At 38.3% G+C, this 27,883-nt stretch overlaps 1 protein-coding gene across 1 annotated transcript; it reads left to right on the top strand.

Moving 5' to 3' along the window:
* The first annotated feature begins 34 nt into the window (after nucleotides 1-34).
* On the top strand, nucleotides 35-27,745 carry LOC146729868 (uncharacterized). The gene is made up of 7 exons (XM_085494622.1): nucleotides 35-168; nucleotides 1,084-1,348; nucleotides 7,947-8,075; nucleotides 9,269-9,397; nucleotides 10,171-10,373; nucleotides 10,945-11,013; nucleotides 27,545-27,745. The coding sequence occupies exons 2-7, from the start codon at nucleotides 1,122-1,124 to the stop codon at nucleotides 27,580-27,582; spliced, it is 795 nt and encodes a 264-aa protein (XP_085350748.1). The 5' UTR covers nucleotides 35-168; nucleotides 1,084-1,121; the 3' UTR covers nucleotides 27,583-27,745.
* Nucleotides 27,746-27,883: the final 138 nt, after the last annotated feature.

The following is a 27,883-nucleotide window of genomic DNA, read 5'->3' as shown; positions in this document are numbered from 1 at the left end:
CCACAATGCCAAAATATCTGTCACGTACATAACTGATTGAAGAAATGAACAACAAACAAACACACAAGGTCACAATGGCGTCTTGGTGAAAACACAAGCACATGTGTTTGGATTAATATACTGAAAGACTTTCCTTGGTATTACAGCGTTAATAAAGTGACATAACAGGTTAGTATTTATTAAAGTATGATTGCGGCACATAAATAATGCGGTGATACTTGTTTTGTGATATGTGGTTGATATGATATTTTATTCAGAAAGCACAGAACTCGGCAACCTGAGCAAGGCATTCCCCAATTTACAGAGACAAACTTCAAATCGGGAGAAAATACCAGATCGGGAGATAACGACTCATTGCATATTATCGCTGGTCAAAATTGAGTCAACAATAACGAGGAGTCATTCTTTTAAATTTGCAAGAATTGTGCGAGACTGAACATAAACGTGAGTGTTCCTTAGCCCCCCCCCCCCCCCCCCACCCATAACTCCAATCCTAACCTAGCTGCAGTTCTGTAGCTCTGGATTTCGCTGGTGTCCGTTTTTGGCGTTTTCTGTTGCATCGGTAGTCTGATTCGGTCGCCTATTGGTAATTGCGAAATTACCAATTACCAATAGGCGACCGAATCAGACTACCGATGCAACAGAAAACGCCAAAAACGGACACCAGCGAAATCCAGAGCTACAGAACTGCAGCTAGGGGGTAGGTGGTGGAGTTACGGTTCAGGTTAGAGGTTCAAGGAACCTTAAAGTGCCTGTGAAATGGCTGCTATTTTCTCGCCTAAAATCATTCATTGGTACATCAATATTATCTTTATGTTGCTAAGCTTAAATTTATTTTTTTTAAGTGAAAAAATGTTTTATTTTTTTTTATTTTAAATCGTGGCTCCTTATTAGCTTCTCATTTGCATACAGAAATTACTCTTGTGACGTCAGAAGTGTTATAAATATGTCTCAGGCTGTAGAGTGAATGAATGAAAAAAAAGACAATTGAATGAACAAAATAAAAAATAAATAAATGAATAAATAAATAAATAAATAAATAACATTATGTGACACCTTTTAATTTAATTATATTATTTACAGGAAAATTAATCAAACACAGTAAGTACATGTAACACAATATGGTGAAAACAAGACATCAACGTTTACTTTCTACGACTCCCTCTCCCGGACCGCTTCCTGAGAGGCGAAAAAAGAAGAAACTCACCGTCAGTGACGTAACTTCGCAAGATGACATATTTTGTGACCAAACACCATTGAGTGAACGAACAGAAATTAGTACAGGTGAAAAAAGTAAAATAAAGGAATCTGAAGTCACTAAATCAAATGAGACTGCAATTTCCTCAGTGTAAGTACTATTTTTTTATTTTAAATTATAAATTTTGGCATTGATAATGTGCATTTGCAGGTTTTATCAATTTTCTTTTTAATATTAAATTCCATTGTTTTTGGTGCTTGAATAAGATGTTTAATAATCTTATTATTATATCGTACTCGTTCGCGTAAGCGCCCACCCCCCACTTGTGCACAATTTTTGACTCCCATGTGCGAAGCACAAAATGGGAGTCTTTGCAGTTAGTGTGTCTGTATGTGTGTATGTGTGTGTGTATGTGTGTCCGACTGTTCCACTGCTATCTCAAGAACCATACATCGGTTTTTGATGAAACTTGGTGCATAGATGCTCTGGGCCAATGCGCAGATTTGATTAGGTTTTGGTAAAAATCCATGCTCGTTAATTACCTAATTTGCATGATAATTAGCTAATTTTTAGCTGTTTTATGACTGTTCCACTGATATCTAAACAACCACTCATTGGATTTTGATGAAACTTGGTACGTAGATGCTCTGAACTAATGCTAGGTTTTGATTAGTTTTTGGTAATAATCCGTGGATACTAATTACCTAATTTGCATAATGATTAGTCAATTTTCGGTTTTCCACTGATATCTCAAGTACTAATCATCACATTTCAATGAAACTTGGTACATAGATGTCATACGACACTGCACAGACCTGATAGTTTTTATGGTAATATCAGTACATATTAATTACCTAATTTGCATAATTAATTAATTTTCAGCATTTGATATAAGTAGTTAGCATTACATTTCAATGAAACTTGGTACTTACATACTCAAGGACTATGCAGAGATTGATTGTTTTCGATAAATATTTGTGCATATTAATCACCTAATTTGCATAATTAGTTAATTTTCAGCTTTTCCACGGGTATCTCAAGTACTAATCATCGCATTTCAATGAAACTTGGTACATAGATCCTTTAGGACTATGCAGAGACCTGATTAGTTTTAGGGTAAATAATTGTGCATATTAATTACCTAATTTGCATAATTAATTTTCAGCTTTTCTACTGATATCTAAAGTACTAATCATCACATTTCAATGAATCTAGAATTATGCAGACCCAATTAGTTTCCGGTAAATATTTGTGCATATTAATCACCTAATTTGCATAATTAACCAACTTTCACACTGACATCTCAGGTACTATACATCACATATCAATGAATGTACATGGATGCTGTAGGACAATAGACAGACCTGAATAATTGTGGGTTAAAATCTGTACATATTAATTACCTAATTTGCATAATTAACCAATTTTAAGCTTTCACACTGATATCTAAAGTACCGTAAAAACTCCAAAATTTCGACCGGTTTTAAATAATTGGTGTTAGAAATGTGATGTGTTTTTAGAGTCAAAATTAAGGTGCATTTTCTGACGGTCGAATTTTTCAGAATAGAAATCAGCAAATGAAAAAATGGGGATGATAGACAGTGTGCTTCATTAGTTTTTAAAAAATGCAATGTCCGTCAATTGACGTAAACTTCCTCATGTTTCACGGTAAAAGCAAAGGTCGTGGCCGAGTTGTAACTCAAAATCTAAACAAAGTCATCAATCAGTGAGTATTATGACAAGCAAAACAAAACATCAAGACGCGGAGAAGAGGTCAGCACAAAACTAATAGGTCAAAAGACAAAGCTGTCTCGCACTACCTAGGAAAACTTGCGAATGTTCGAAGTACAGGTACCCATTGGACAAAAGATACATGGAAGTTTAGCAAACTATCTCCCCGACCCAGTGCAATGTATCCGGTTAGAATCAAAGCTCACGTGTCCCTTATTTGAGGGACCAAATTCTGCCGTAAATTCGCCCTTGGATTAAAAAATAAAATGGGATTTAAGAAAATAAAATGGGACTTTTAAGGTGTATTTTGGCGTCATTTTTCGGACATTTCAATCAATCCTGCCGGCTAAAATAGAGTAAGTTTTACCGTAGTCATTGACGTCTGTCTATTCAAGAGTACACGTGTATGATTTTTATCGTGACTAGCGTGAGCGGGTAAGCTTCCTTTCGAGAATGAGCTGTTATCACTGTGAACAATGTTAAATTATTCTTCAGATGACCAGTTTATTTTTTAAAAACAACTAATTTTTTTATTTAAAAAAAATCATGCCGTTTTCGCATCAAAATCCAAGCCAAAATATCGTACTACAACATCAATCTCTTCCGCATTGCGTTCAATAACATTAACATATTTAAATAAGCTATGGTAATTTGAACACGTTGGCATCATCCAGCTTTTTGATTGGTTAATTAGCGATTTGACCTATTTGACCTAAGAGAACATGGCGGATATCCTACAGCATCAAACGTTTATACGAGACCGGAATCATTCGCTTACGATGAAACTAAGTTGACTTTTATTTGTATTTCATAACCATTCAACAAATTTATTTTGTGTACATTATTATAATCACTACTGAGTACAGTAATAATCAACAATTCAGAAACGCAGCATGCCAAGATTTTTGTGTTCGTTTTTATTTGAAACTTCGTTTATTTAGAATATATTTTTCGTTACCAATAAAATAAAAATCTCTCAGTCAATCAGAAACCCGGATTCATGCCTTCGAGGAAGGTCCCGTTTGAACGCTCACATCGTTTTTTTTTTCGTTTGGGGGAAAACTAAAACTGGTCGCAATTTTCGAATAAGAATGAGTCGGCAATTTTTAGTGGAGTCGAAAATTTGGAGGTAAATAAAACACCGAAACCCGGCAAATAAATAGGTGGTCGAATTTTTAGAGGAGTCAAAATTTTGGAGTTTTCACGGTACTAATTATTCCATTTCAATGAAACTTAGTACAAAGATGCTCTAGGACAATGTACAAACCTAATTAGTTTGGGGTAAAAATCTGTTCATATTAATTCCCTAATAAGCATAATAATTCATAATTTTTTGGTTCTAATCACATTTCAATTAAACTTGGAGACATAGATTTTCTGTTACATTGCGCAGACCTCATTAGTTTTACACTCAAATCTGGTCATATTAATTTTCTGATTTGCATAATTAGTTTTCAGCTAAGTAATTTCGAATTATATTTAATGTGTTTCCAATACTCTCAGCACATGGGAGTTCTTTCTAAGCTTTCTTTGATTATATTTGGGGTCACATTCGGCAAAGCGCCCACCCCTTCAAGCTGCCAATAATTTAAAACTTGGTCTTTGATCATTGCTTAACGAATACTGGTAATCATTTTTGTATCATGATACAGCATGGATATCGACTGCCATGAATATGTTGTGAATGTGTAGACTACGGTAACCGTGCATAAACTACACTTCGACAATGACCTGTTAATAAAAGTAAAATGCAGTAAATATTTCATGCCGTATTCAGTTCACCGATAAAAATTGCTAGTTACCATTTGAAAAAAAAAAACATGTCGTTTATTCACCGAAATCAATTCCAACAGATCGTACTTCGACATCGATAATTCACTTCCGCATTGCGTTACCCGAGAGTCTTTGAGAATTTCCTAAAGAATTGCGTTGGTACCACACAGCATTTTGATTGGATAATAACAGACTTGACCCATTAGGTCAAAGGACGTTGATGCAGGTGAAATGCAAATACATCATGGTGGAAAGTGCTTTTTATTGAGAGTTTGCGTATGCAGTGTTCTCCCCAGAAAATTTTCTTAGAGTCGCGGCTAATTTGCATAATAATTAGCATATAATTAGCATGAATTAACATATTGTTTGTCATATGGGGAAATAAAACAAAACCAGTTTTTTTCCTTTTTTTTCTATTTATTTTATGTACAATCTGTATACAATTATTGCACTGCATGTTTAGTATTGCAAATGTCCTGCAGAAATACTGAGTTTTCTGTTTCTTTGCTTTGCAATCAGCAACTTTATAAAACCCTGTTCAGTCCCGGTAAATTAAACATGGGGTTGATTATTCTCATTGCTTGTCTTCCGTTTCTGTTGTTTTCCGGTTAAGTACAACAACTGTTACGAGTCACGATACTTACGCTACTATGTTCGAGCAATAATAGTTTTTCTGGCTGAAAATACCCATCTTTATGTATTTTTTTTAATCATCGATGTTGTCTGTTCAACACAATTGTGAACAATTCGAGACAACGGAGGTCTGAATTACGAATTGTCGCCATTGTTACACCACGTAAAATTGAGGCTTTTCTTCCAAGAAATAACACAAGTGTCACTCCAATTTCCACACGTTTCTTGATTAGAATTCCCGATTTCTTGATAAATATATTATTTTCAATTATGCTTCACTTAATTCATCCGAATCAGAGCACGATATGCGATTCGAGTGGGAAGTTCACGCTCGCTGGATCTAACGTGGGTGACGCCATCTTGGATTTACAATCACGAGGTCAAAATTGTTTACATCATAAATATATATTTTTTCACATTTTGATCTCAAAAAACAAATACAATATCAAAAATACTGACAGAAATCAAAACTTAGAATAATAGTACAACTACATTTCTAAAAATAATAATGAAAATACGTTTCGTACACACTGGAAACATGTGGCTTTTGACCCCAAATGTGACTATATCATTTACATATGAATATACGTTTGGCAAAGAGCGTTTGACACCGGGGCTTACGGCTTTGTCTTTATAGAACTGCTTTGTTTTTTTAAAACGATATCCAACCAATGAGAAACAACAGGGGATTATCCCGGGAAATTGGCGTTAATACAATGCATTTGTAGATTTAACTAGTTAGCCAGGAAACTTTACAGTTTGTGAGATACTGAAGAAATCAGATCACGGGATAAATAATAGCATCGCGAAGGAAACACATAGCGTCGCGGGCAAATCCGATCGCGTCGGGGCCTGCAACGCTGTTTTGGCCTGGGGAGAACACTGCGTAATATCCCCCTCAATCTGTAACACGGTGAATTAAAATTGTCAGTTGCATTCTTTTCCAAGGGGGGGGGGGGTGCTCGGGTAAGTGAGTTGAGAACCCTGGGCGCTAACGCGGTTGAGTACGGTACATCTTTTCCTTCCAAGGATACATCATGGGAATGCCAAAATTTAAAACAGATTTAGCGAACTTGTTTGTGTGGAGTCCGGTCAACCCTGGTGGCAGCCATGTTTGTTTAAAAGACAATTTAAAACCCACTGTATATTCCTGAAATGGTTAAGCAGCGAAATTTAAACCCAGTGAAAATTAGTCATTTTACAGTATTATAGAGAATGAATATCAATGTCTAAAAAAGTGATAAGGAAAATAGAAGAAATAGAACACAGGCAGTGTTTGCCATTATTGTCAAGAAATTGATAAACTACAGAGCCTGCAAATGGAAAAATATATGAACATAAAATAATAAATGAATAAGTATCCTCTAATAATAAAAAACAAACATGGCTGACACCAGTATTCTCTAATAATAAAAACAAACATGGCTGCCACCAGGTTTTGACCGAACACCACACAAAGAAGTTTGCTGATTCTGTTCTAAACGTTTTGGAATTCGGCATTCCCATGATGTATTCATGGTAAGAAAAGATGTCGGTTGATACTCCCGCTGTACTGTCATGCATACTTTGCAGTATCCTCGTAATAACCAAAACAAGGTCAGCTTGGACGTTCAATTGCGAGACGTGACAAAAAAAGACGCAGCCAGTGATACATTTTGAGAATAAAAATAAAAAATAAACGCAATCAAAGGCACTGACCACTCGCGTTGGAAACACGTTGCGACACAGTCGTTGCGAACGTCCAAGCTGACTTTGTTTTGTCTGTAATAACCTTATATTATCCTACCAGCTCCTATGTATGACCACTGTTCCCTTTAATTTTTTTGAATCTTGAAAATACTGTGAAAATTTGCCCATTTTCTCTTGAAATGTTTTTTCTGCATACAAAATGCATGGAAAGTTTCTCAAAAGACAAAATTTCACTGAGAAACTACAATTGAATCTGAGAAAATTGAGCGAAAATAAGGCTTAGAAGGAACACTGTGTATGACCATATAAAGAATAATACATTGGATGTGCCAACATCATTTTGTGGTTTACACAGGCTACACTACACTTGGTATTCAGTAACTTGACTGCCTAGCTGACCTCGCCCTTGAACTTGCAATTTTTAAAGCGAGTATTACTGTAAAATTACTAATTTTCACTGGGTTTAAATTTCACAGATTTACCATTTCATTCATATTCAGTGGGTTTTAAATTCACGGTTTTATCATTTAGATAATGTGTTCTATGCTAAATTTTACATATTCACTAGGTTTTAATTTAGAGCATTTTTCATTCAGCGAAATAAGCCAAATTAAAACCAGGGAATAATTAATCTTTTTACAGTATTGTCATCAATAACTTATTATTTGTAGTGTTTGCCTATGTTGCTAGCGTTAAACATACTTAGGCAGATTAATCGATTTTAAAACTTTTTGTTGATTTTTCCAACCATGATTGGTAATTTCCCAAAAGAAAACTTTTTATTGATTTTCAAGGATTACAACCATCTGACACAATAAATGGAGCCAATTTCTGGTTGTAACCCCCTGTCCTTGAAATGGTATGGTCCAAGTATTTTGAAATGTATTGCATTATAATGTTAAATTTTTATATGTACTTGTAGTGTGGAGGAAATGTCTAATGTTGTATCCATGGAAACAGACTCAGATGAGGCTCCAGAGAATGTATCGTTCAATGAAAGTAGACATTGTGCATTGGAAACCATGCACCATGCGTTACAAGGAGTGAAAAGGTAAGTTGTATTGACACTGGAAGGGGGGGGGGTCCAGCATTCAAAAATTACAGATTCAATTATTGTAGTTTTATGGGTATTTTCTGCCCACTGTCAGCTGGTGTACAAGTTATAATAAAATAAATGTGATTAATTTATCTGTATTTACAGTAAATTGGAGCTGCCTTCTTAAAACTAAATAAGAGATAAGTTCAGAAACATGTTTTTCAGGTTTCTACAAATTGGAAATAAATACCAAATTTCACAGCCAAACGATTCGTTTAAGAAACATTAGGCCAACCAAAATTCAGCTAAATTTGTCATTTTTGCGTGGAAAAATCCTTTGCATACAAATATCTAATTACACAAAGAACGTAGAACAGATTTCTGGGGTATTTGAAACAGAAATTGTCATTTCAACTCAGAAGTCAATCAGTGATGGCATTACAGTTATCAGTGTTTTTCATGCCACACAGGTCACATGACTTTGTTCTTCATGCATGCACACCATCCATTGCATTCTACTTCTCAGAGTTCCTTACGGTTAGATCACCAAAAGTATCTCTGACACCACACACCACCATTTTGTGGTGAAACACCACAAGACTTTTACTACCATATCATTTGCGTATTTTTGTTATTAGAGAGGGCTCTCGGGTTTATTTATTCCTTCTGGAAAACAAGTTTTAAAATATTTTATCGATAGCTGATAATGATTTTTCCGTAAATGCACTGTCAAGGATGAAATATTTATAATTTACAAAAGAAAATAATTTCATTGCGGAATAACGGTTACTAAGGTGTTACTCGGTTCATCAAACTGACCGTCCTGTCGATTGCCAGACGAAGAAATTTAAAGAAACTAAAGCATGTAAGGGTATTGTCCTACTGCCGCACCATTCGTGTTACGGAAAGTAAATAAATGAGATTCTCACTTTGAAAACAACCAGAATCTACAAACAGTGTGTGCGCTTTCATTGGGTTCGAAAATCGAACACCTGCGTAGCAATGTTTTGTTGGGCGTCTTTGAAAGTAGTGCCACTGTGACGCATCAACCAATCAATGACAAGCATAAGATCGCATGATGGCAGAGATGTATTCGTAGAAATAGAACTCTCCCTGGGAGATTGCATTCATTTGTCACACAGGTCACATGATACACAGGTCACATGATACATAGGTCACATGGTCACATGACTTTGTTCTTTATGCAGGTCACACATCAAGATGAAAGAACAGCGTAGAGCAAGAGATGATCTTTTCAAACGTCAGAAAAAACAAAAACTTAAAAGTGTTAGATTATCTGAAGATCTCTTGAAAGAAGTCACAGAAGAAGAAAAAATGTATGTACATATTTTGATCACATGACCAAATTCAACTTTTTAAAGTAGAATGCTACTCAATAATTAAAATAATGTGAATATTTTATTTTAAAAAATATATAATTGAAATAAAAAAAAGAAAATTAATGGTAAAATGGAGTGAAAATAGCATGTTTTTGTCTTTAAGAGAATTTTTTTTTTTTTTCTATTGCTAGGATTTTTCTAATTTATATTATTTTATTTTCAATGAGTTTTAATGATGAAGTTTGTTTTCATTATGATCTGTGTAAACTATTATTATTATCATTTTATGCAAATTTGAAATTAAGAACATTCACATACTGTTGACTAATAATAAAATAATTATAGACAGATTTTGATATGTAATCTTGTCACTGTCATACATGTAATATATGCGTACATGTCACACATAGAAACAGGGTGTTTATCCAATAAGGCTAGAGATACAAATATTATACAAATATATAACGAACTTTCTGATGTTGAAAAGATAATGCAAAAAATATTGTAGAAATGTCACATGACATTATTTCTGTCAGTCACATGACATTATTTCTGTCAGTCACATGACATTATTTCTGTCAGTCACATGACATTATTTCTGTCAGTCACATATTATTTCTGTCAGTCACATGATATTATTTCTGTCAGTCACATGACATTATTTCTGTCAGTCACATGACTATTTAGTGAATTATACTTATCAAGGAAAATAACGAAATTGAAAACCAGAGAATAATTAACACATTTACAATAATATTTGTCATTGTTAGAGTCAAACTACCGTACTCTACAGAATCGTATGATTCTGATGACAGCAGTATCTCTTCAAACACTTCAAGTCATTCAAGTCAAAATGTCGGTATCCATGCTGTAACTTTACCAAAAATTATAGAGAAATCAAAGACAAGATCTGAGGTGGCAATGGACTTTTTGCAGCGACAGTTGTATGGTGGTCGAGTGAAAAGACAATCAGGTAAGGACTCTACGCTCATATACATGGGGGATGTTTAGTGCATAAATTTGTTAATTCAATAGCATTTAGAGCATTCAGTGATTGTGATATTCAAGCCTTGATCTATGTTGTGTACATGTAAGCATTTGCTGTGTACATGTAAGCATTCACTGTGTACATGCGAGTATTCACTGTGTACATGTAAGCATTCACTGTGTACATGCGAGTATTCACTGTGTACATGCAAGCATTCACTGTACATGTAAGCATTCACTGTGTACATGTAAGCATTCACTGTGTACATGTAAGCATTCACTGTGTACATGTAAGCATTCACTGTGTACATGTAAGCATTCACTGTGTACATGTAAGCATTTGCTGTGTACATGTAAGCATTTGCTGTGTACATGTAAGCATTTGCTGTGTACATGTAAGCATTCGCTGTGTACATGTAAGTATTCGCTGTGTACATGTAAGTATTCGCTGTGTACATGTAAGCATTCGCTGTGTACATGCAAGTATTTGCTGTGTACATGTAAGCATTCGCTGTGTTCATATAAGCATTCACTGTGTACATATGTTCACATTGCAGTCAATGATCTATATGCCCAGAAGAGAAAACTCCAAGGAAGAGCAGCATTTAAATTCACAACTGGGAAAGGTAAGATTTTTTCATTATCTCCACACAACAACATTTATAAGCGTGTGACATACTATCTAACAAACCCATTGCCTTCATTTTTTTTATATATTTATATATAACTTGAATCCAACAGGCTAATCATCCATAACGTTGTGTACATGGCATTCCATACTGTGGTAAATATATTTATACACCACAACAGTAGTACTTACATTGTGTACATGTCATTCCATACTGTGATATATATTTATACACCACAACGGTAGTGCTTACTTTGTGTACATGTCATTCCATGGTGTGATATATATGTATACACCACAACGGTAGTGCTTACTTTGTGTACATGTCTTTCCATGCTGTGATATATATTTATACACCACAACAGTAGTACTTACTTTGTGTACATGTCATTCCATACTGTGATATATATTTATACACCACAACGGTAGTGCTTACTTTGTGTACATGTCATTCCATACTGTGATATATATTTATACACCACAACAGTAGTACTTACTTTGTGTACATGTCATTCCATACTGTGATATATATTTATACACCACAATGGTAGTGCTTACTTTGTGTACATTTCATTCCATACTGTGATATATATTTATACACCACAACGGTAGTACTTACTTTGTGAACATGTCATTCCATGCTGTGATATATATTTATACACCACAACGGTAGTGCTTACTTTGTGTACATATCATTCCATGCTGTGATATATATTTATACACCACAACGGTAGTGCTTACATTGTGTACATGTCATTCCATGCTGTGATATATATTTATACACCACAACGGTAGTGCTTACTTTGTGTACATGTCATTCCACGCTGTGATATATATTTATACACCACAACGGTAGTGCTTACATTGTGTACATGTCATTCCATGCTGTGATATATATTTATACACCACAACGGTAGTGCTTACATTGTGTACATGTCATTCCATGCTGTGATATATATTTATACACCACAACAGTAGTACTTACTTTGTGTACATGTCATTCCTTGCTGTGATATATATTTTATACACCACAACAGTAGTGCTTACATTGTGTACATATCATTCCATGCTGTGATATATATTTATACATCACAACAGTAGTACTTACTTTGTGTACATGTCATTCCATACTGTGATATATATTTATACACCACAACGGTAGTACTTACTTTGTGTACATGTCATTCCATGCTGTGATATATATTTATACACCACAACAGTAGTGCTTACGTTGTGTACATGTCATTCCATGCTGTGATATATATTTATACACCACAACAGTAGTGCTTACGTTGTGTACATGTCATTCCATGCTGTGATATATATTTATACATCACAACAGTAGTACTTACTTTGTGTACATGTCATTCCGTACTGTGATATATATTTATACACCACAACGGTAGTACTTACTTTGTGTACATGTCATTCCATACTGTGATATATATTTATACACCACAACGGTAGTGCTTACATTGTGTACATATCATTCCATGCTGTGATATATATTTATACACCACAACGGTAGTGCTTACTTTGTGTACATGTCTTTCCATACTGTGATATATATTTATACACCACAACAGTAGTACTTACTTTGTGTACATGTCATTCCATGCTGTGATATATATTTATACACCACAACGGTAGTACTTACATTGTGTACATGTCATTCCATACTGTGATATATATTTATACACCACAATGGTAGTGCTTACTTTGTGTACATGTCATTCCATGCTGTGATACATATTTATACACCACAACGGTAGTACTTACTTTGTGTACTTGTCATTCCATACTGTGATATATATTTATACACCACAACAGTAGTGCTTACTTTGTGTACATGTCATTCCATGCTGTGATATATATTTATACACCACAACAGTAGTACTTACTTTGTGTACATGTCATTCCATGCTGTGATATATATTTATACACCACAACGGTAGTACTTACTTTGTGTACATGTCATTCCATGCTGTGATATATATTTATACACCACAACAGTAGTACTTACTTTGTGTACATGTCTTTCCATGCTGTGATATATATTTATACACCACAACGGTAGTACTTACTTTGTGTACATGTCATTCCATGCTGTGATATATATTTATACACCACAACAGTAGTACTTACTTTGTGTACATGTCATTCCATGCTGTGATATATATTTATACACCACAACAGTAGTACTTACTTTGTGTACATGTCATTCCATACTGTGATATATATTTATACACCACAACGGTAGTGCTTACTTTGTGTACATGTCATTCCATACTGTGATATATATTTATACACCACAACAGTAGTACTTACTTTGTGTACATGTCATTCCATACTGTGATATATATTTATACACCACAATGGTAGTGCTTACTTTGTGTACATGTCATTCCATGCTGTGATATATATTTATACACCACAACAGTAGTACTTACTTTGTGTACATGTCATTCCATACTGTGATATATATTTATACACCACAACGGTAGTACTTACTTTGTGAACATGTCATTCCATGCTGTGATATATATTTATACACCACAACGGTAGTGCTTACATTGTGTACATATCATTCCATGCTGTGATATATATTTATACACCACAACGGTAGTGCTTACATTGTGTACATGTCATTCCATGCTGTGATATATATTTATACACCACAACGGTAGTGCTTACTTTGTGTACATGTCATTCCACGCTGTGATATATATTTATACACCACAACGGTAGTGCTTACATTGTGTACATATCATTCCATGCTGTGATATATATTTATACACCACAACGGTAGTGCTTACATTGTGTACATGTCATTCCATGCTGTGATATATATTTATACACCACAACAGTAGTACTTACTTTGTGTACATGTCATTCCTTGCTGTGATATATATTTTATACACCACAACAGTAGTGCTTACATTGTGTACATATCATTCCATGCTGTGATATATATTTTATACACCACAACAGTAGTACTTACTTTGTGTACATGTCATTCCATACTGTGATATATATTTATACACCACAACGGTAGTACTTACTTTGTGTACATGTCATTCCATGCTGTGATATATATTTATACACCACAACAGTAGTGCTTACGTTGTGTACATGTCATTCCATGCTGTGATATATATTTATACACCACAACAGTAGTGCTTACGTTGTGTACATGTCATTCCATGCTGTGATATATATTTATACATCACAACAGTAGTACTTACTTTGTGTACATGTCATTCCGTACTGTGATATATATTTATACACCACAACGGTAGTACTTACTTTGTGTACATGTCATTCCATACTGTGATATATATTTATACACTACAACTGTAGTGCTTATATTGTGTACATATCATTCCATGCTGTGATATATATTTATACACCACAACGGTAGTGCTTACATTGTGTACATGTCATTCCATGCTGTGATATATATTTATACACCACAACAGTAGTACTTACTTTGTGTACATGTCATTCCTTGCTGTGATATATATTTTATACACCACAACAGTAGTGCTTACATTGTGTACATATCATTCCATGCTGTGATATATATTTATACATCACAACAGTAGTACTTACTTTGTGTACATGTCATTCCATACTGTGATATATATTTATACACCACAACGGTAGTACTTACTTTGTGTACATGTCATTCCATGCTGTGATATATATTTATACACCACAACAGTAGTGCTTACGTTGTGTACATGTCATTCCATGCTGTGATATATATTTATACACCACAACAGTAGTGCTTACGTTGTGTACATGTCATTCCATGCTGTGATATATATTTATACATCACAACAGTAGTACTTACTTTGTGTACATGTCATTCCGTACTGTGATATATATTTATACACCACAACGGTAGTACTTACTTTGTGTACATGTCATTCCATACTGTGATATATATTTATACACCACAACGGTAGTACTTACTTTGTGTACATGTCATTCCATACTGTGATATATATTTATACACCACAACGGTAGTACTTACTTTGTGTACATGTCATTCCATGCTGTGATATATATTTATACACCACAACAGTAGTGCTTACGTTGTGTACATGTCATTCCATGCTGTGATATATATTTATACACCACAACAGTAGTACTTACATTGTGTACATGTCATTCCATGCTGTGATATATATTTATACACCACAACGGTAGTACTTACATTGTGTACATGTCATTCCATACTGTGATATATATTTATACACCACAACGGTACTACTTACTTTGTGTACATGTCATTCCATGCTGTGATACATATTTATACACCACAACGGTAGTACTTACTTTGTGTACTTGTCATTCCATACTGTGATATATATTTATACACCACAACGGTAGTGCTTACTTTGTGTACATGTCATTCCATGCTGTGATATATATTTATAGACCACAACAGTAGTACTTACATTGTGTACATGTCATTCCATGCTGTGATATATATTTATACACCACAACAGTAGTACTTACATTGTGTACATGTCATTCCATGCTGTGATATATATTTATACACCACAACATTAGTACTTACATTGTGTACATGTCATTCCATGCTGTGATATATATTTATACACCACAACGGTAGTGCTTACTTTGTGTACATGTCATTCCATGCTGTGATATATATTTATACACCACAACAGTAGTACTTACATTGTGTACATGTCATTCCATGCTGTGATATATATTTATACACCACAACGGTAGTGCTTACTTTGTGTACATGTCATTCCATGCTGTGATATATATTTATACACCACAACGGTAGTACTTACTTTGTGTACATGTCATTCCATACTGTGATATATATTTATACACCACAACGGTAGTACTTACTTTGTGTACATGTCATTCCATGCTGTGATATATATTTATACACCACAACGGTAGTACTTACTTTGTGTACATGTCATTCCATACTGTGATATATATTTATACACCACAACATTAGTACTTACATTGTGTACATGTCATTCCATGCTGTGATATATATTTATACACCACAACGGTAGTGCTTACTTTGTGTACATGTCATTCCATGCTGTGATATATATTTATACACCACAACAGTAGTACTTACATTGTGTACATGTCATTCCATGCTGTGATATATATTTATACACCACAATGGTAGTGCTTACTTTGTGTACATGTCATTCCATGCTGTGATATATATTTATCCACCACAACAGTAGTACTTACTTTGTGTACATGTCATTCCGTACTGTGATATATATTTATACACCACAACGGTAGTACTTACTTTGTGTACATGTCATTCCATGCTGTGATATATATTTATACACCACTACAGTAGTACTTACTTTGTGTACATGTCATTCCATACTGTGATATATATTTATACACCACAGCGGTAGTGCTTACATTGTGTACATGTCATTCCATACTGTGATATATATTTATACACCACAACGGTACTACTTACTTTGTGTACATGTCATTCCATACTGTGATATATATTTATACACCACAACAGTAGTGCTTACATTGTGTACATGTCATTCCATGCTGTGATATATATTTATACACCACAACGGTAGTACTTACTTTGTGTACTTGTCATTCCATACTGTGATATATATTTATACACCACAACGGTAGTGCTTACTTTGTGTACATGTCATTCCATGCTGTGATATATATTTATACACCACAACAGTAGTGCTTACTTTGTGTACATGTCATTCTATGCTGTGATATATATTTGTACACTACAACAGTAGTACTTACATTGTGTACATGTCATTCCATGCTGTGATATATATTTATACACCACAACAGTAGTACTTACATTGTGTACATGTCATTCCATGCTGTGATATATATTTATACACCACAACAGTAGTACTTACATTGTGTACATGTCATTCCATGCTGTGATATATATTTATACACCACAACGGTACTGCTTACTTTGTGTACATGTCATTCCATACTGTGATATATATTTATACACCACAACAGTAGTACTTACATTGTGTACATGTCATTCCATGCTGTGATATATATTTATACACCACAACGGTAGTGCTTACTTTGTGTACATGTCATTCCATGCTGTGATATATATTTATACACCACAACGGTAGTGCTTACTTTGTGTACATGTCAATTCACTACGTTCAATTACCCACCATAGACTCCGGTCAGTCAAAATGACTATTTTGAACTGTAGGCATTAATCAGCGATTCTGCCGGTGACGGAGAGATAGAATCCAGGTCAGGGGAAGCCCCATGACCTCAAGATTCTTTTACCCCTTACGTCACGAACCCACGTGACCGAGGTCACCTGGCAGCGCCACAGGTAGCCGTCCTTCACTCTTAATTTCTCTCCGCCTCAAGTGGAGATGAAATCTAGCGAGCTCTGCTGGATTGCCTGCTTTTTTTCCTGTCAGGATTTATAGCTTGGGTTGTTGCCGCTGCTCGGCATCCGACATGGTAGCTGGTAGGATAAGTTTTCCTTGTCTTTTTTTACCCTCGTGTCGTTTTCCCCTTTGCGTGTAGTATTTTTCACAGCAAAGAAATCAAAATCCGGTGCCACTACGTAATCACATGTTGATTTCATGGCGGCACCTTTTACAACTGTAATTCGTCTCCCTCATGCATGTCGTCTTTTATTTTTAATGTATTTAGCAATATATCGATGTGATGACAGCTCCTAGGCTCGCTGCCTTTTTCTTCCGGTCTCCTCGTCTTTCGAGCCGACCGTACAGTGGTTTATTCAGAATCTACCAGCATAGAACCCGCATCCGAGATGCTGTCGTGGCTACGTGTGGTTTCCGGGTTTTTTTTGCGTGAAAGCGTGTTTTTTTCACTGGAGTTCTGAGGCCTGAGATTTTCTTTCAGAGCCATCAAAATCGCTGACATTGACCGCGTCACAGCAAGGTCGCGCGTCCAGTAAACAAATCGGTTAAAGTGAGTTGCGTGTTTTGCATGAGTGGAAAGTCCTCGCGCTCGGCTACCGGTACTTCATGTACCGGGACGTCGAGTAAGAGGCCCGACGGAGGGCATCCTCACAGTCTGTTTTTTCAGGCGGTGTTTTTTACCCGATTTTACCGGCTGCAGCGAGGCTGTGCCCCTGGAGGCTTTCCTCCTATGGGGCCCATTGCGGGTCTCTTCGTGGACCCTTCCTCGCACGGTGCTGAGTTTGCCTCCGAGTTGAGGGCTTTGGTCGAAGGACTGTCGGGGCAGTTGCGTCCCTGGCAGGCCGGGTAGATCAGACGCAGTCGGAGCAAGCTATCTCCACTGTGTCCCCTCGGTGGGCAAGCAGGAAGAGACACGAAAGCATGTTTGCATTCAAACACGTCTCTTCCGGGGAACCCCCGTTCCCAGTCACGGCTCTCCCACTATTTTGGGGGGTGGCCGAGGCTCAGGCTAATTGCACCGGTCCTTTTCTGGATCCGCGGGCACTGAAAGCCAACGGGGTGCTGGCAGCCAAGTCTCCGATCTCGGGGCAGGGCTTTCAGGGCAGGGCACGCGTTGACCCCCCCCCCCCACTTTCAGCCAGCTAGGGTTCGTCACACGGTAACGGTACAACGGTAACAAATTTATCCTTGTGTCCGGTCCCCGCTGTGGGTTTTGACTACTTTCTTACCGACCCACGGGCGTCCCCAGAGGGAACCGACCCTGTCATGAGACGCACAGTCGAACACGCTCCCTCTCACATATTTTAAGTTAAAGGAGACGCAGTTCGCTCGCGTTGGATACAGCCGGTACTCCGGGCGCTCCCTCAGAGTCTTCCATCTGTATGACTCGGTGAGCCATGCTTTTGGGGTGAGGCGGAGTATCATCGATCCCAGTGATACGATGTATATACCCCCACCCTTGATCGTAAAGTGACCACCTAAGGTGGCTTCAACACTTATGGGATCACAGGTGTCGGGATGCAAAGCAACCCTGTCGGCACATCTCTCCCCTGTCCGTCTGAGTGCGGAGTGGGGCGCAGAGCACGCAAACGGTGTTGATGGGCGGCGTTGGTCAGCCGCGGAGGATGTAATGCTTAAGGCCCCCGGGTGGGGATAACGTTAGGCAACACTTCCCACTGGACCAAACGTTACCCGGTCGGTGTGTCTCGGGATCAGACCCCATAGCGTGGGATGAGACCAAAACGCCCCCAACCGGATTCCATGGCTCCTTCCCCAGACCCCGGTACCACGAATTTGGCAAACCGGGCAAAGGGGGATAGCCGCGTACCATGGGTATCTGCCAATTGAGGACGACCCATCTAGCCCTGAGGGCAGAGTTGCTTGAGCGCATTATTAGGCGTGCCCAGCACTCTGGTGACCTTGGAGGCAGGCACGTGTTCGGTGAGTGGCCAGATCACAACTTAGTGACTACTTCAGGCCTTGGGGAACTCGCCTCATGGGTGAAGGGAGCACCCCCCCTTGCAACTGCCGAACACATGGCCACACATCCCTGTCGTACACAGATTGCGCCGGTGTAGTCTGGTTTGGAGATGGCAGGTGACCGATACCTGAACCTTTCCAGGTGGTGACATCTGTTTACGGCATACCACTGAAATCTCCATTTCCCCAGTCAGTGTCTCCCCTGTTGGGCACTGCCAGGGGACTCCCGCAAGGCGGAAGCAATCAGACAGGAAGTAGCAGTTTGCTGGGGAAAGACGCCATACACAGGGTACATCAGCCGGAACTAAGTCCAGGCTTCTACCCAAATGTGTTCGTAGTACCAAATCTACAAGTGGCAGGCGTCCAGTTTTGGACCTAGACAGACTGAATCAGTACGTGCCCCTCGATCGGTTCCACATGGAGACATCATTCAGGGTTCTTCTCTCCATCCACCGTTTTGATGGGCTAGCCCCGCTAGACTTAAGCGGGGCCTACCTGCACGTACCGATGCACCTAGCGAGTTGCCATCTCCTTCGAATCGCCCAGCTGGGCCAAATATTCGAACTTCGGTGCCCCCCCGTTCGGGTTAGGCACAGCGCCCTACGTGTTCACCAGAGGGATGAAACAGGTAGTGCTGCTGCTTCACCAGATGTCGGTACACCTCAACCCGTACCCAGACTACTGGTTACCAACAACCCGGGCAAGGGGTAATAGCCAAACGCATCAGGCTAACACAGGATTTACTTCACCAGTTGGGCTCGTTAGTAAATCGACAAGTCCCACCTCGAGCCAATGCGCAGTTGGTGTCCCTGGGCATGGAGTTTTGACACAAAGGTAAGCTTGGCTTAGCTATTTCAAGCATATTGCTTAGCGCTAAGCAGCCTAGCCGAATGCCTAGTCAGTGTTCCCTCGGTGTCCCTCCGTGAACTAATGCGGATCATCGGAATGATGACCTCGGTTCGAAGGGTCGTTCCCCAGGCCGCACTACGCAGCCGCCCGCTATAACGCTTGTTATAACGCTGAGCTCCCCTATGGGAACTAGATAGGCGGGTTTCGATCTCAGACCAAGTGAAGGAAGCCCTGCCCTGGTGGTCGTCACTGACCAACCTCGGGCAGAGGGGCCCCCTTGGACCCGTTCGCCGCAGGTATGACTCTGGTAACAGATGCCTCCCCCCAGGGTTGGGGAGCGCATCTATTGGACGAACAAGCCCAAGGATATGGCTCCCGCATAGTTTCGGGACCACCATATCAACCGGCTCGAACTGTGAGCAGTGTACTTAGCACTACCACGCTTTCTACCCGTAGTTCGAGACCACAGAGTCCTGCTCCGCACAGACAACGCAGCGGTGGTCTCCTTCAAGAAGGAGGGGGGACGCATTCCCCATCGTTGTCAGTCCTAGCAGAGCAAAATCCTCCTTTGGTGCCTGGAACACCAAGCTCCCGACGTACGTAACACTCCTGCTGACTCCAGGAGCCTGGGCCAGGGTCGCTTTGCTACCCCGCGGACCCACTTAGTTGTGTACGCTTTTCCTCCCTTCCCGCTAGTTCACCGGGCACCGGAGAAGACTTCGACAGGTGCACACCTGCATATTATCATTGGTTGCACCCAATTGGCCAAACAGGGCCTAGTTTCCACTTCTGTCGGAAACGATAGTCGAAACACCAGCAGTGCTTCCGGACTTACCGGACATGCCGTCCCAACCAGACGGCGCACTACCACGAGCCCAGCGGGTATCACTTACCCGCATAGAGGCTCTCATTAGACCCGCACATACGGAAGCTTTATCTGAGCGGGCTGCCAACGTCCTGGCCAGGGCGAACAGGGATTCCACCAATGCGGCCTACATTTCTAGGCTGCGAGCATACACTGGTTAGTGTAGCGGAAGGGAGATTGATCGATACCATCCCTCTATTGGCCAGGTAGCAGGCTCCTTCGTCCACTTGTTTGACGAAGTGGGTTTGTCCTACGCAGCGATCGTTGGCTACAGGTCGGCCTTGTGCCCCACCATTCAAACGTACGGGAACAAGACTAACCGATTGTCCTACTATTAGGAGACTATTTACTGCTTTCCAGACGCTGAGACCCTATGCAAGGGAACTGCCCAACTGGGACTTGTCGGCTGTGTTGTGTGCTCTAAGCAGACCGCCTTTTGAGCCTCTCTGATCAAGCACCACTCAAATTTTTGACGTGGAAAATAGTCTTCCTACTGGTCCTCGCCTCAGGTAGGCGTCGGCCAGAGCTGGGGGGCATTGTCCTTCTCGGATGATGTACCGCCGTTATGGACAATCAAGTTGTGCTAAAGACACGAATCGGGTTTCTCGCCTAGAACCAAATCCCAGGACACGATCCTCAACCGATCGTCACCCTCCGGCTGGCAAATAGACCAGGAGGAATTGCTTCTCTGCCCGGTCCGAGCGCTGAGTTGCTACGAGAACCATACCAAGTTTTCTAGACGGAAAACCAAACACATGTTTTTGTGTTACGGCCCTGACAAGCGGGATAAGCCGGTTTCCCCAACTTCCATCCCCAGGTGGATTACTGTGACTGTACTGGAGGTCTATAATACACTATCCTCCTCAACACAGACCTTGCAGAGACACCAAGTACAAGAACATGAGGTCCGTGCGATTGCTACATGTAACTCACTAGCGCTAGCGTCAGGTGCCCCCCTCAAACACATTCTGAAGGCAGGCTTCTGGAGAACGCAGAACGTCTTCATCAACTACTACCTAGAAGACACCCAATCTATTGAGCAGGGTCTCTTCAGGTTAGGCCCCGTCGTAACGGGTCAGGCCTTGTTTGCTGACCCAGCCCGAACAACTGCAGGGGCCTCTGCGCATAGGCGATAAGTCAGTCTCTGCATTTTTGCAGGCAGATTGTCTGTTCCACTAGCACTTCCTGGAAGCTCCCAGGTTTCGCTTCTGTCGACCTACGCCCTCATGCGAACTGTTTCGGTCCTACTTCAAGCTTATCACCCCCGAGTTCGGCTTGGGTCTAGCTTTCTCGGGCACACCGAACCCTGTCACCACAGCAGCATTGGCTTCTTGCTTCAGGGACAGCACAGGCAAGGTAAGACACCACCCTTCTTGGGTCTTAACTTAGGTTTTTGGGTGTGTTTTCATCCCGGACTGGGGAAAAGTTTTTCATCATTCTCCCTTTTTTTCTGTTTGCTCGGAAAAACCCGCCACCTATCGGTGTCTGACTCTGCCTACAGTTCAAAATAGTCATTTTGACTGACCGGAGTCTATGGTGGGTAATTGAACGTAGTGAATTTAGGCGAGGGTTCTCCGAACCCGCCTATTCACATAGTTCATACCCACCATTGACTCCGGGTACCCCCCCAACCTCCCCACTCTTTTTGTCGCGTTGGTCTAAGTCCTCGAGGCGGAGAGAAAGGAACCAGAGTGAAGGACGGCTACCTGTGGCGCTGCCAGGTGGCCTCGGTCACGTGGGTTCGTGACGTAAGGGGTAAAAGAATCTTGAGGTCATGGGGCTTCCCCTGACCTGGATTCTATCTCTCCGTCACCGGCAGAATCGCTGATTAATGCCTACAATTCAAAATAGTCATTTTGACTGACCGAAGTCTATGGTGGGTATGAACTATGTGAATAGGCGGGTTCGGAGAACCCTCGCCTAATTCCATGCTGTTATATATATTTATACACCACAACAGTAGTGCTTACTTTGTGTACATGTCATTCCATACTGTGATATATATTTATACACCACAACAGTAGTGCTTACATTGTGTACATGTCATTCCATACTGTGATATATATTTATACACCACAACAGTAGTACTTACATTGTGTACATGTCATTCCATACTGTGATATATATTTATACACCACAACAGTAGTACTTACATTGTGTACATGTCATTCCATACTGTGATATATATTTATACACCACAACAGTAGTACTTACATTGTGTACATGTCATTCCATACTGTGATATATATTTATACACCACAACAGTAGTGCTTGCATTGTGTACATGTCATTCCATGCTGTGATATATATTTATACACCACAACAGTAGTACTTACATTGTGTACATGTCATTCCATACTGTGATATATATTTATACACCACAACAGTAGTACTTACTTTGTGTACATGTCATTCCATGCTGTGATATATATTTATACACCACAACAGTAGTGCTTGCATTGTGTACATGTCATTCCATGCTGTGATATATATTTATACACCACAACGGTAGTGCTTACATTGTGTACATATCATTCCATACTGTGATATATATTTATACACCACAACAGTAGTACTTACTTTGTGAACATGTCATTCCATGCTGTGATATATATTTATACACCACAACAGTAGTACTTACTTTGTGTACATGTCATTCCATGCTGTGATATATATTTATACACCACAACAGTAGTGCTTGCATTGTGTACATGTCATTCCATGCTGTGATATATATTTATACACCACAACGGTAGTGCTTACATTGTGTACATATCATTCCATACTGTGATATATATTTATACACCACAACAGTAGTACTTACATTGTGTACATGTCATTCCATGCTGTGATATATATTTATACACCACAACAGTAGTGCTTGCATTGTGTACATGTCATTCCATGCTGTGATATATATTTATACACCACAACGGTAGTGCTTACATTGTGTACATATCATTCCATACTGTGATATATATTTATACACCACAACAGTAGTACTTACATTGTGTACATATCATTCCATACTGTGATATATATTTATACACCACAACGGTAGTACTTACTTTGTGTACATGTCATTCCATGCTGTGATATATATTTATACACCACAACAGTAGTACTTACTTTGTGAACATGTCATTCCATGCTGTGATATATATTTATACACCACAACAGTAGTACTTACTTTGTGTACATGTCATTCCATGCTGTGATATATATTTATACACCACAACAGTAGTGCTTGCATTGTGTACATGTCATTCCATGCTGTGATATATATTTATACACCACAACGGTAGTGCTTACATTGTGTACATATCATTCCATACTGTGATATATATTTATACACCACAACAGTAGTACTTACATTGTGTACATGTCATTCCATGCTGTGATATATATTTATACACCACAACAGTAGTACTTACATTGTGTACATGTCATTCCATACTGTGATATATATTTATACACCACAACAGTAGTACTTACATTGTGTACATGTCATTCCATACTGTGATATATATTTATACACCACAACAGTAGTACTTACATTGTGTACATGTCATTCCATGCTGTGATATATATTTATACACCACAACAGTAGTGCTTACATTGTGTACATGTCATTCCATGCTGTGATATATATTTATACACCACAACAGTAGTACTTACATTGTGTACATGTCATTCCATGCTGTGATATATATTTATACACCACAACAGTAGTGCTTGCATTGTGTACATGTCATTCCATGCTGTGATATATATTTATACACCACAACGGTAGTGCTTACATTGTGTACATATCATTCCATACTGTGATATATATTTATACACCACAACAGTAGTACTTACATTGTGTACATGTCATTCCATACTGTGATATATATTTATACACCACAACAGTAGTACTTACTTTGTGAACATGTCATTCCATGCTGTGATATATATTTATACACCACAACAGTAGTACTTACTTTGTGTACATGTCATTCCATGCTGTGATATATATTTATACACCACAACAGTAGTGCTTGCATTGTGTACATGTCATTCCATGCTGTGATATATATTTATACACCACAACGGTAGTGCTTACATTGTGTACATATCATTCCATACTGTGATATATATTTATACACCACAACAGTAGTACTTACATTGTGTACATGTCATTCCATGCTGTGATATATATTTATACACTACAACGGTAGTGCTTACATTGTGTACATGTCATTCCATGCTGTGATATATATTTATACACCACAACAGTAGTGCTTACTTTGTGTACATGTCATTCCATGCTATGATATATATTTATACACCACAACAGTAGTACTTACTTTGTGTACATGTCATTCCATACTGTGATATATATTTATACACCACAACGGTAGTACTTACGTTGTGTACATGTCATTCCATACTGTGATATATATTTATACATCACAACAGTAGTACTTACATTGTGTACATGTCATTCCATGCTGTGATATATATTTATACACCACCACGATAGTGCTTACTTTGTGTACTGTGATATATATTTTATACACCACAACGGTAGTACTTACTTTGTGTACTGTGATATATATTTTATACACCACAACAGTAGTGCTTACTTTGTGTACATGTCATTCCATACTGTGATATATATTTATACACTACAACAGTAGTACTTACATTGTGTATATGTCATTCCATGCTGTGATATATATTTATACACCACCACGATAGTGCTTACTTTGTGTACTGTGATATATATTTTATACACCACAACAGTAGTGCTTACTTTGTGTACATGTCATTCCATACTGTGATATATATTTATACACCACAACAGTAGTGCTTACTTTGTGTACATGTCATTCCATACTGTGATATATATTTATACACCACAACAGTAGTGCTTACTTTGTGTACATGTCATTCCATGCTGTGATATATATTTATACACCACAACGGTAGTGCTTACTTTGTGTACATGTCATTCCATGCTGTGATATATATTTATACACCACAACGGTAGTGCTTACTTTGTGTACATGTCATTCCATACTGTGATATATATTTATACACCACAACAGTAGTGCTTACTTTGTGTACATGTCATTCCATACTGTGATATATATTTATACACCACAACGGTAGTGCTTACATTGTGTACATATCATTCCATACTGTGATATATATTTATACACCACAACAGTAGTACTTACTTTGTGTACATGTCATTCCATACTGTGATATATATTTATACACCACAACGGTAGTACTTACGTTGTGTACATGTCATTCCATACTGTGATATATATTTATACATCACAACAGTAGTACTTACATTGTGTACATGTCATTCCATGCTGTGATATATATTTATACACCACCACGATAGTGCTTACTTTGTGTACTGTGATATATATTTTATACACCACAACGGTAGTACTTACTTTGTGTACTGTGATATATATTTTATACACCACAACAGTAGTGCTTACTTTGTGTACATGTCATTCCATACTGTGATATATATTTATACACTACAACAGTAGTACTTACATTGTGTATATGTCATTCCATGCTGTGATATATATTTATACACCACCACGATAGTGCTTACTTTGTGTACTGTGATATATATTTTATACACCACAACAGTAGTGCTTACTTTGTGTACATGTCATTCCATACTGTGATATATATTTATACACCACAACAGTAGTGCTTACTTTGTGTACATGTCATTCCATACTGTGATATATATTTATACACCACAACAGTAGTGCTTACTTTGTGTACATGTCATTCCATGCTGTGATATATATTTATACACCACAACGGTAGTGCTTACTTTGTGTACATGTCATTCCATGCTGTGATATATATTTATACACCACAACGGTAGTGCTTACTTTGTGTACATGTCATTCCATGCTGTGATATATATTTATACACCACAACGGTAGTGCTTACTTTGTGTACATGTCATTCCATACTGTGATATATATTTATACACCACAACAGTAGTGCTTACATTGTGTACATATCATTCCATGCTGTGATATATATTTATACACCACAACAGTAGTGCTTACATTGTGTACATATCATTCCATGCTGTGATATATATTTATACACCACAACAGTAGTGCTTACTTTGTGTACATGTCATTCCATGCTGTGATATATATTTATACACCACAACGGTAGTGCTTACTTTGTGTACATGTCATTCCATACTGTGATATATATTTATACACCACAACAGTAGTGCTTACTTTGTGTACATGTCATTCCATACTGTGATATATATTTTATACACCACAATGGTACTACTTACATTCAGGCTGCCACTTTTATTTGTCGTATTCTCTGCTTCTTTTCAGTTTCACACAAGAAAAACAAAGAAAGTGACTCAGAATGAAAGATTGTTGTGGTTTATTAACATTTTAATGACGAGAGATATAATGTGTGGCTACAATATATGAACTATATGCCGGTAATGTAGTTGCCATGGTGCCATTATGATACAAGAGGCAACATGTATTAACACATTTTACAGTATTAAAAAAAATAACTGTCACTTACTATTCTGTTTCCTGTTTTATTTTGTGTGAGAGGACAGCTCTGAGCAATGATCTCACTTATTTTCTGTTTTAGACGAGCTTTTTATTGGAATGTTCCTTACAGGCATGTATGTGCAGAAGCTTGTGTTGTTACAATGT

This window comes from Saccoglossus kowalevskii, chromosome 20, assembly GCF_978046115.1.
Source record: "Saccoglossus kowalevskii chromosome 20, keSacKowa6.1, whole genome shotgun sequence".
Taxonomy (NCBI): domain Eukaryota; kingdom Metazoa; phylum Hemichordata; class Enteropneusta; family Harrimaniidae; genus Saccoglossus; species Saccoglossus kowalevskii.
This window is presented reverse-complemented; position numbering and strand designations above follow the sequence as displayed.

What these genes read in the sequence shown, in the direction of transcription:
- LOC146729868 (XM_085494622.1), top strand. Translation starts at nt 1,122, where the DNA reads ATGGTGAAAACAAGACATCAACGTTTACTTTCTACGACTCCCTCTCCC. An exon ending in GTCACAGAAGAAGAAAAAAT is followed by an intron (nt 9,398 to 10,170) that starts GTATGTACATAT and finishes TGTCATTGTTAG; the next exon opens with AGTCAAACTACCGTACTCTA. An exon ending in TAAATTCACAACTGGGAAAG is followed by an intron (nt 11,014 to 27,544) that starts GTAAGATTTTTT and finishes GCTTCTTTTCAG; the next exon opens with TTTCACACAAGAAAAACAAA.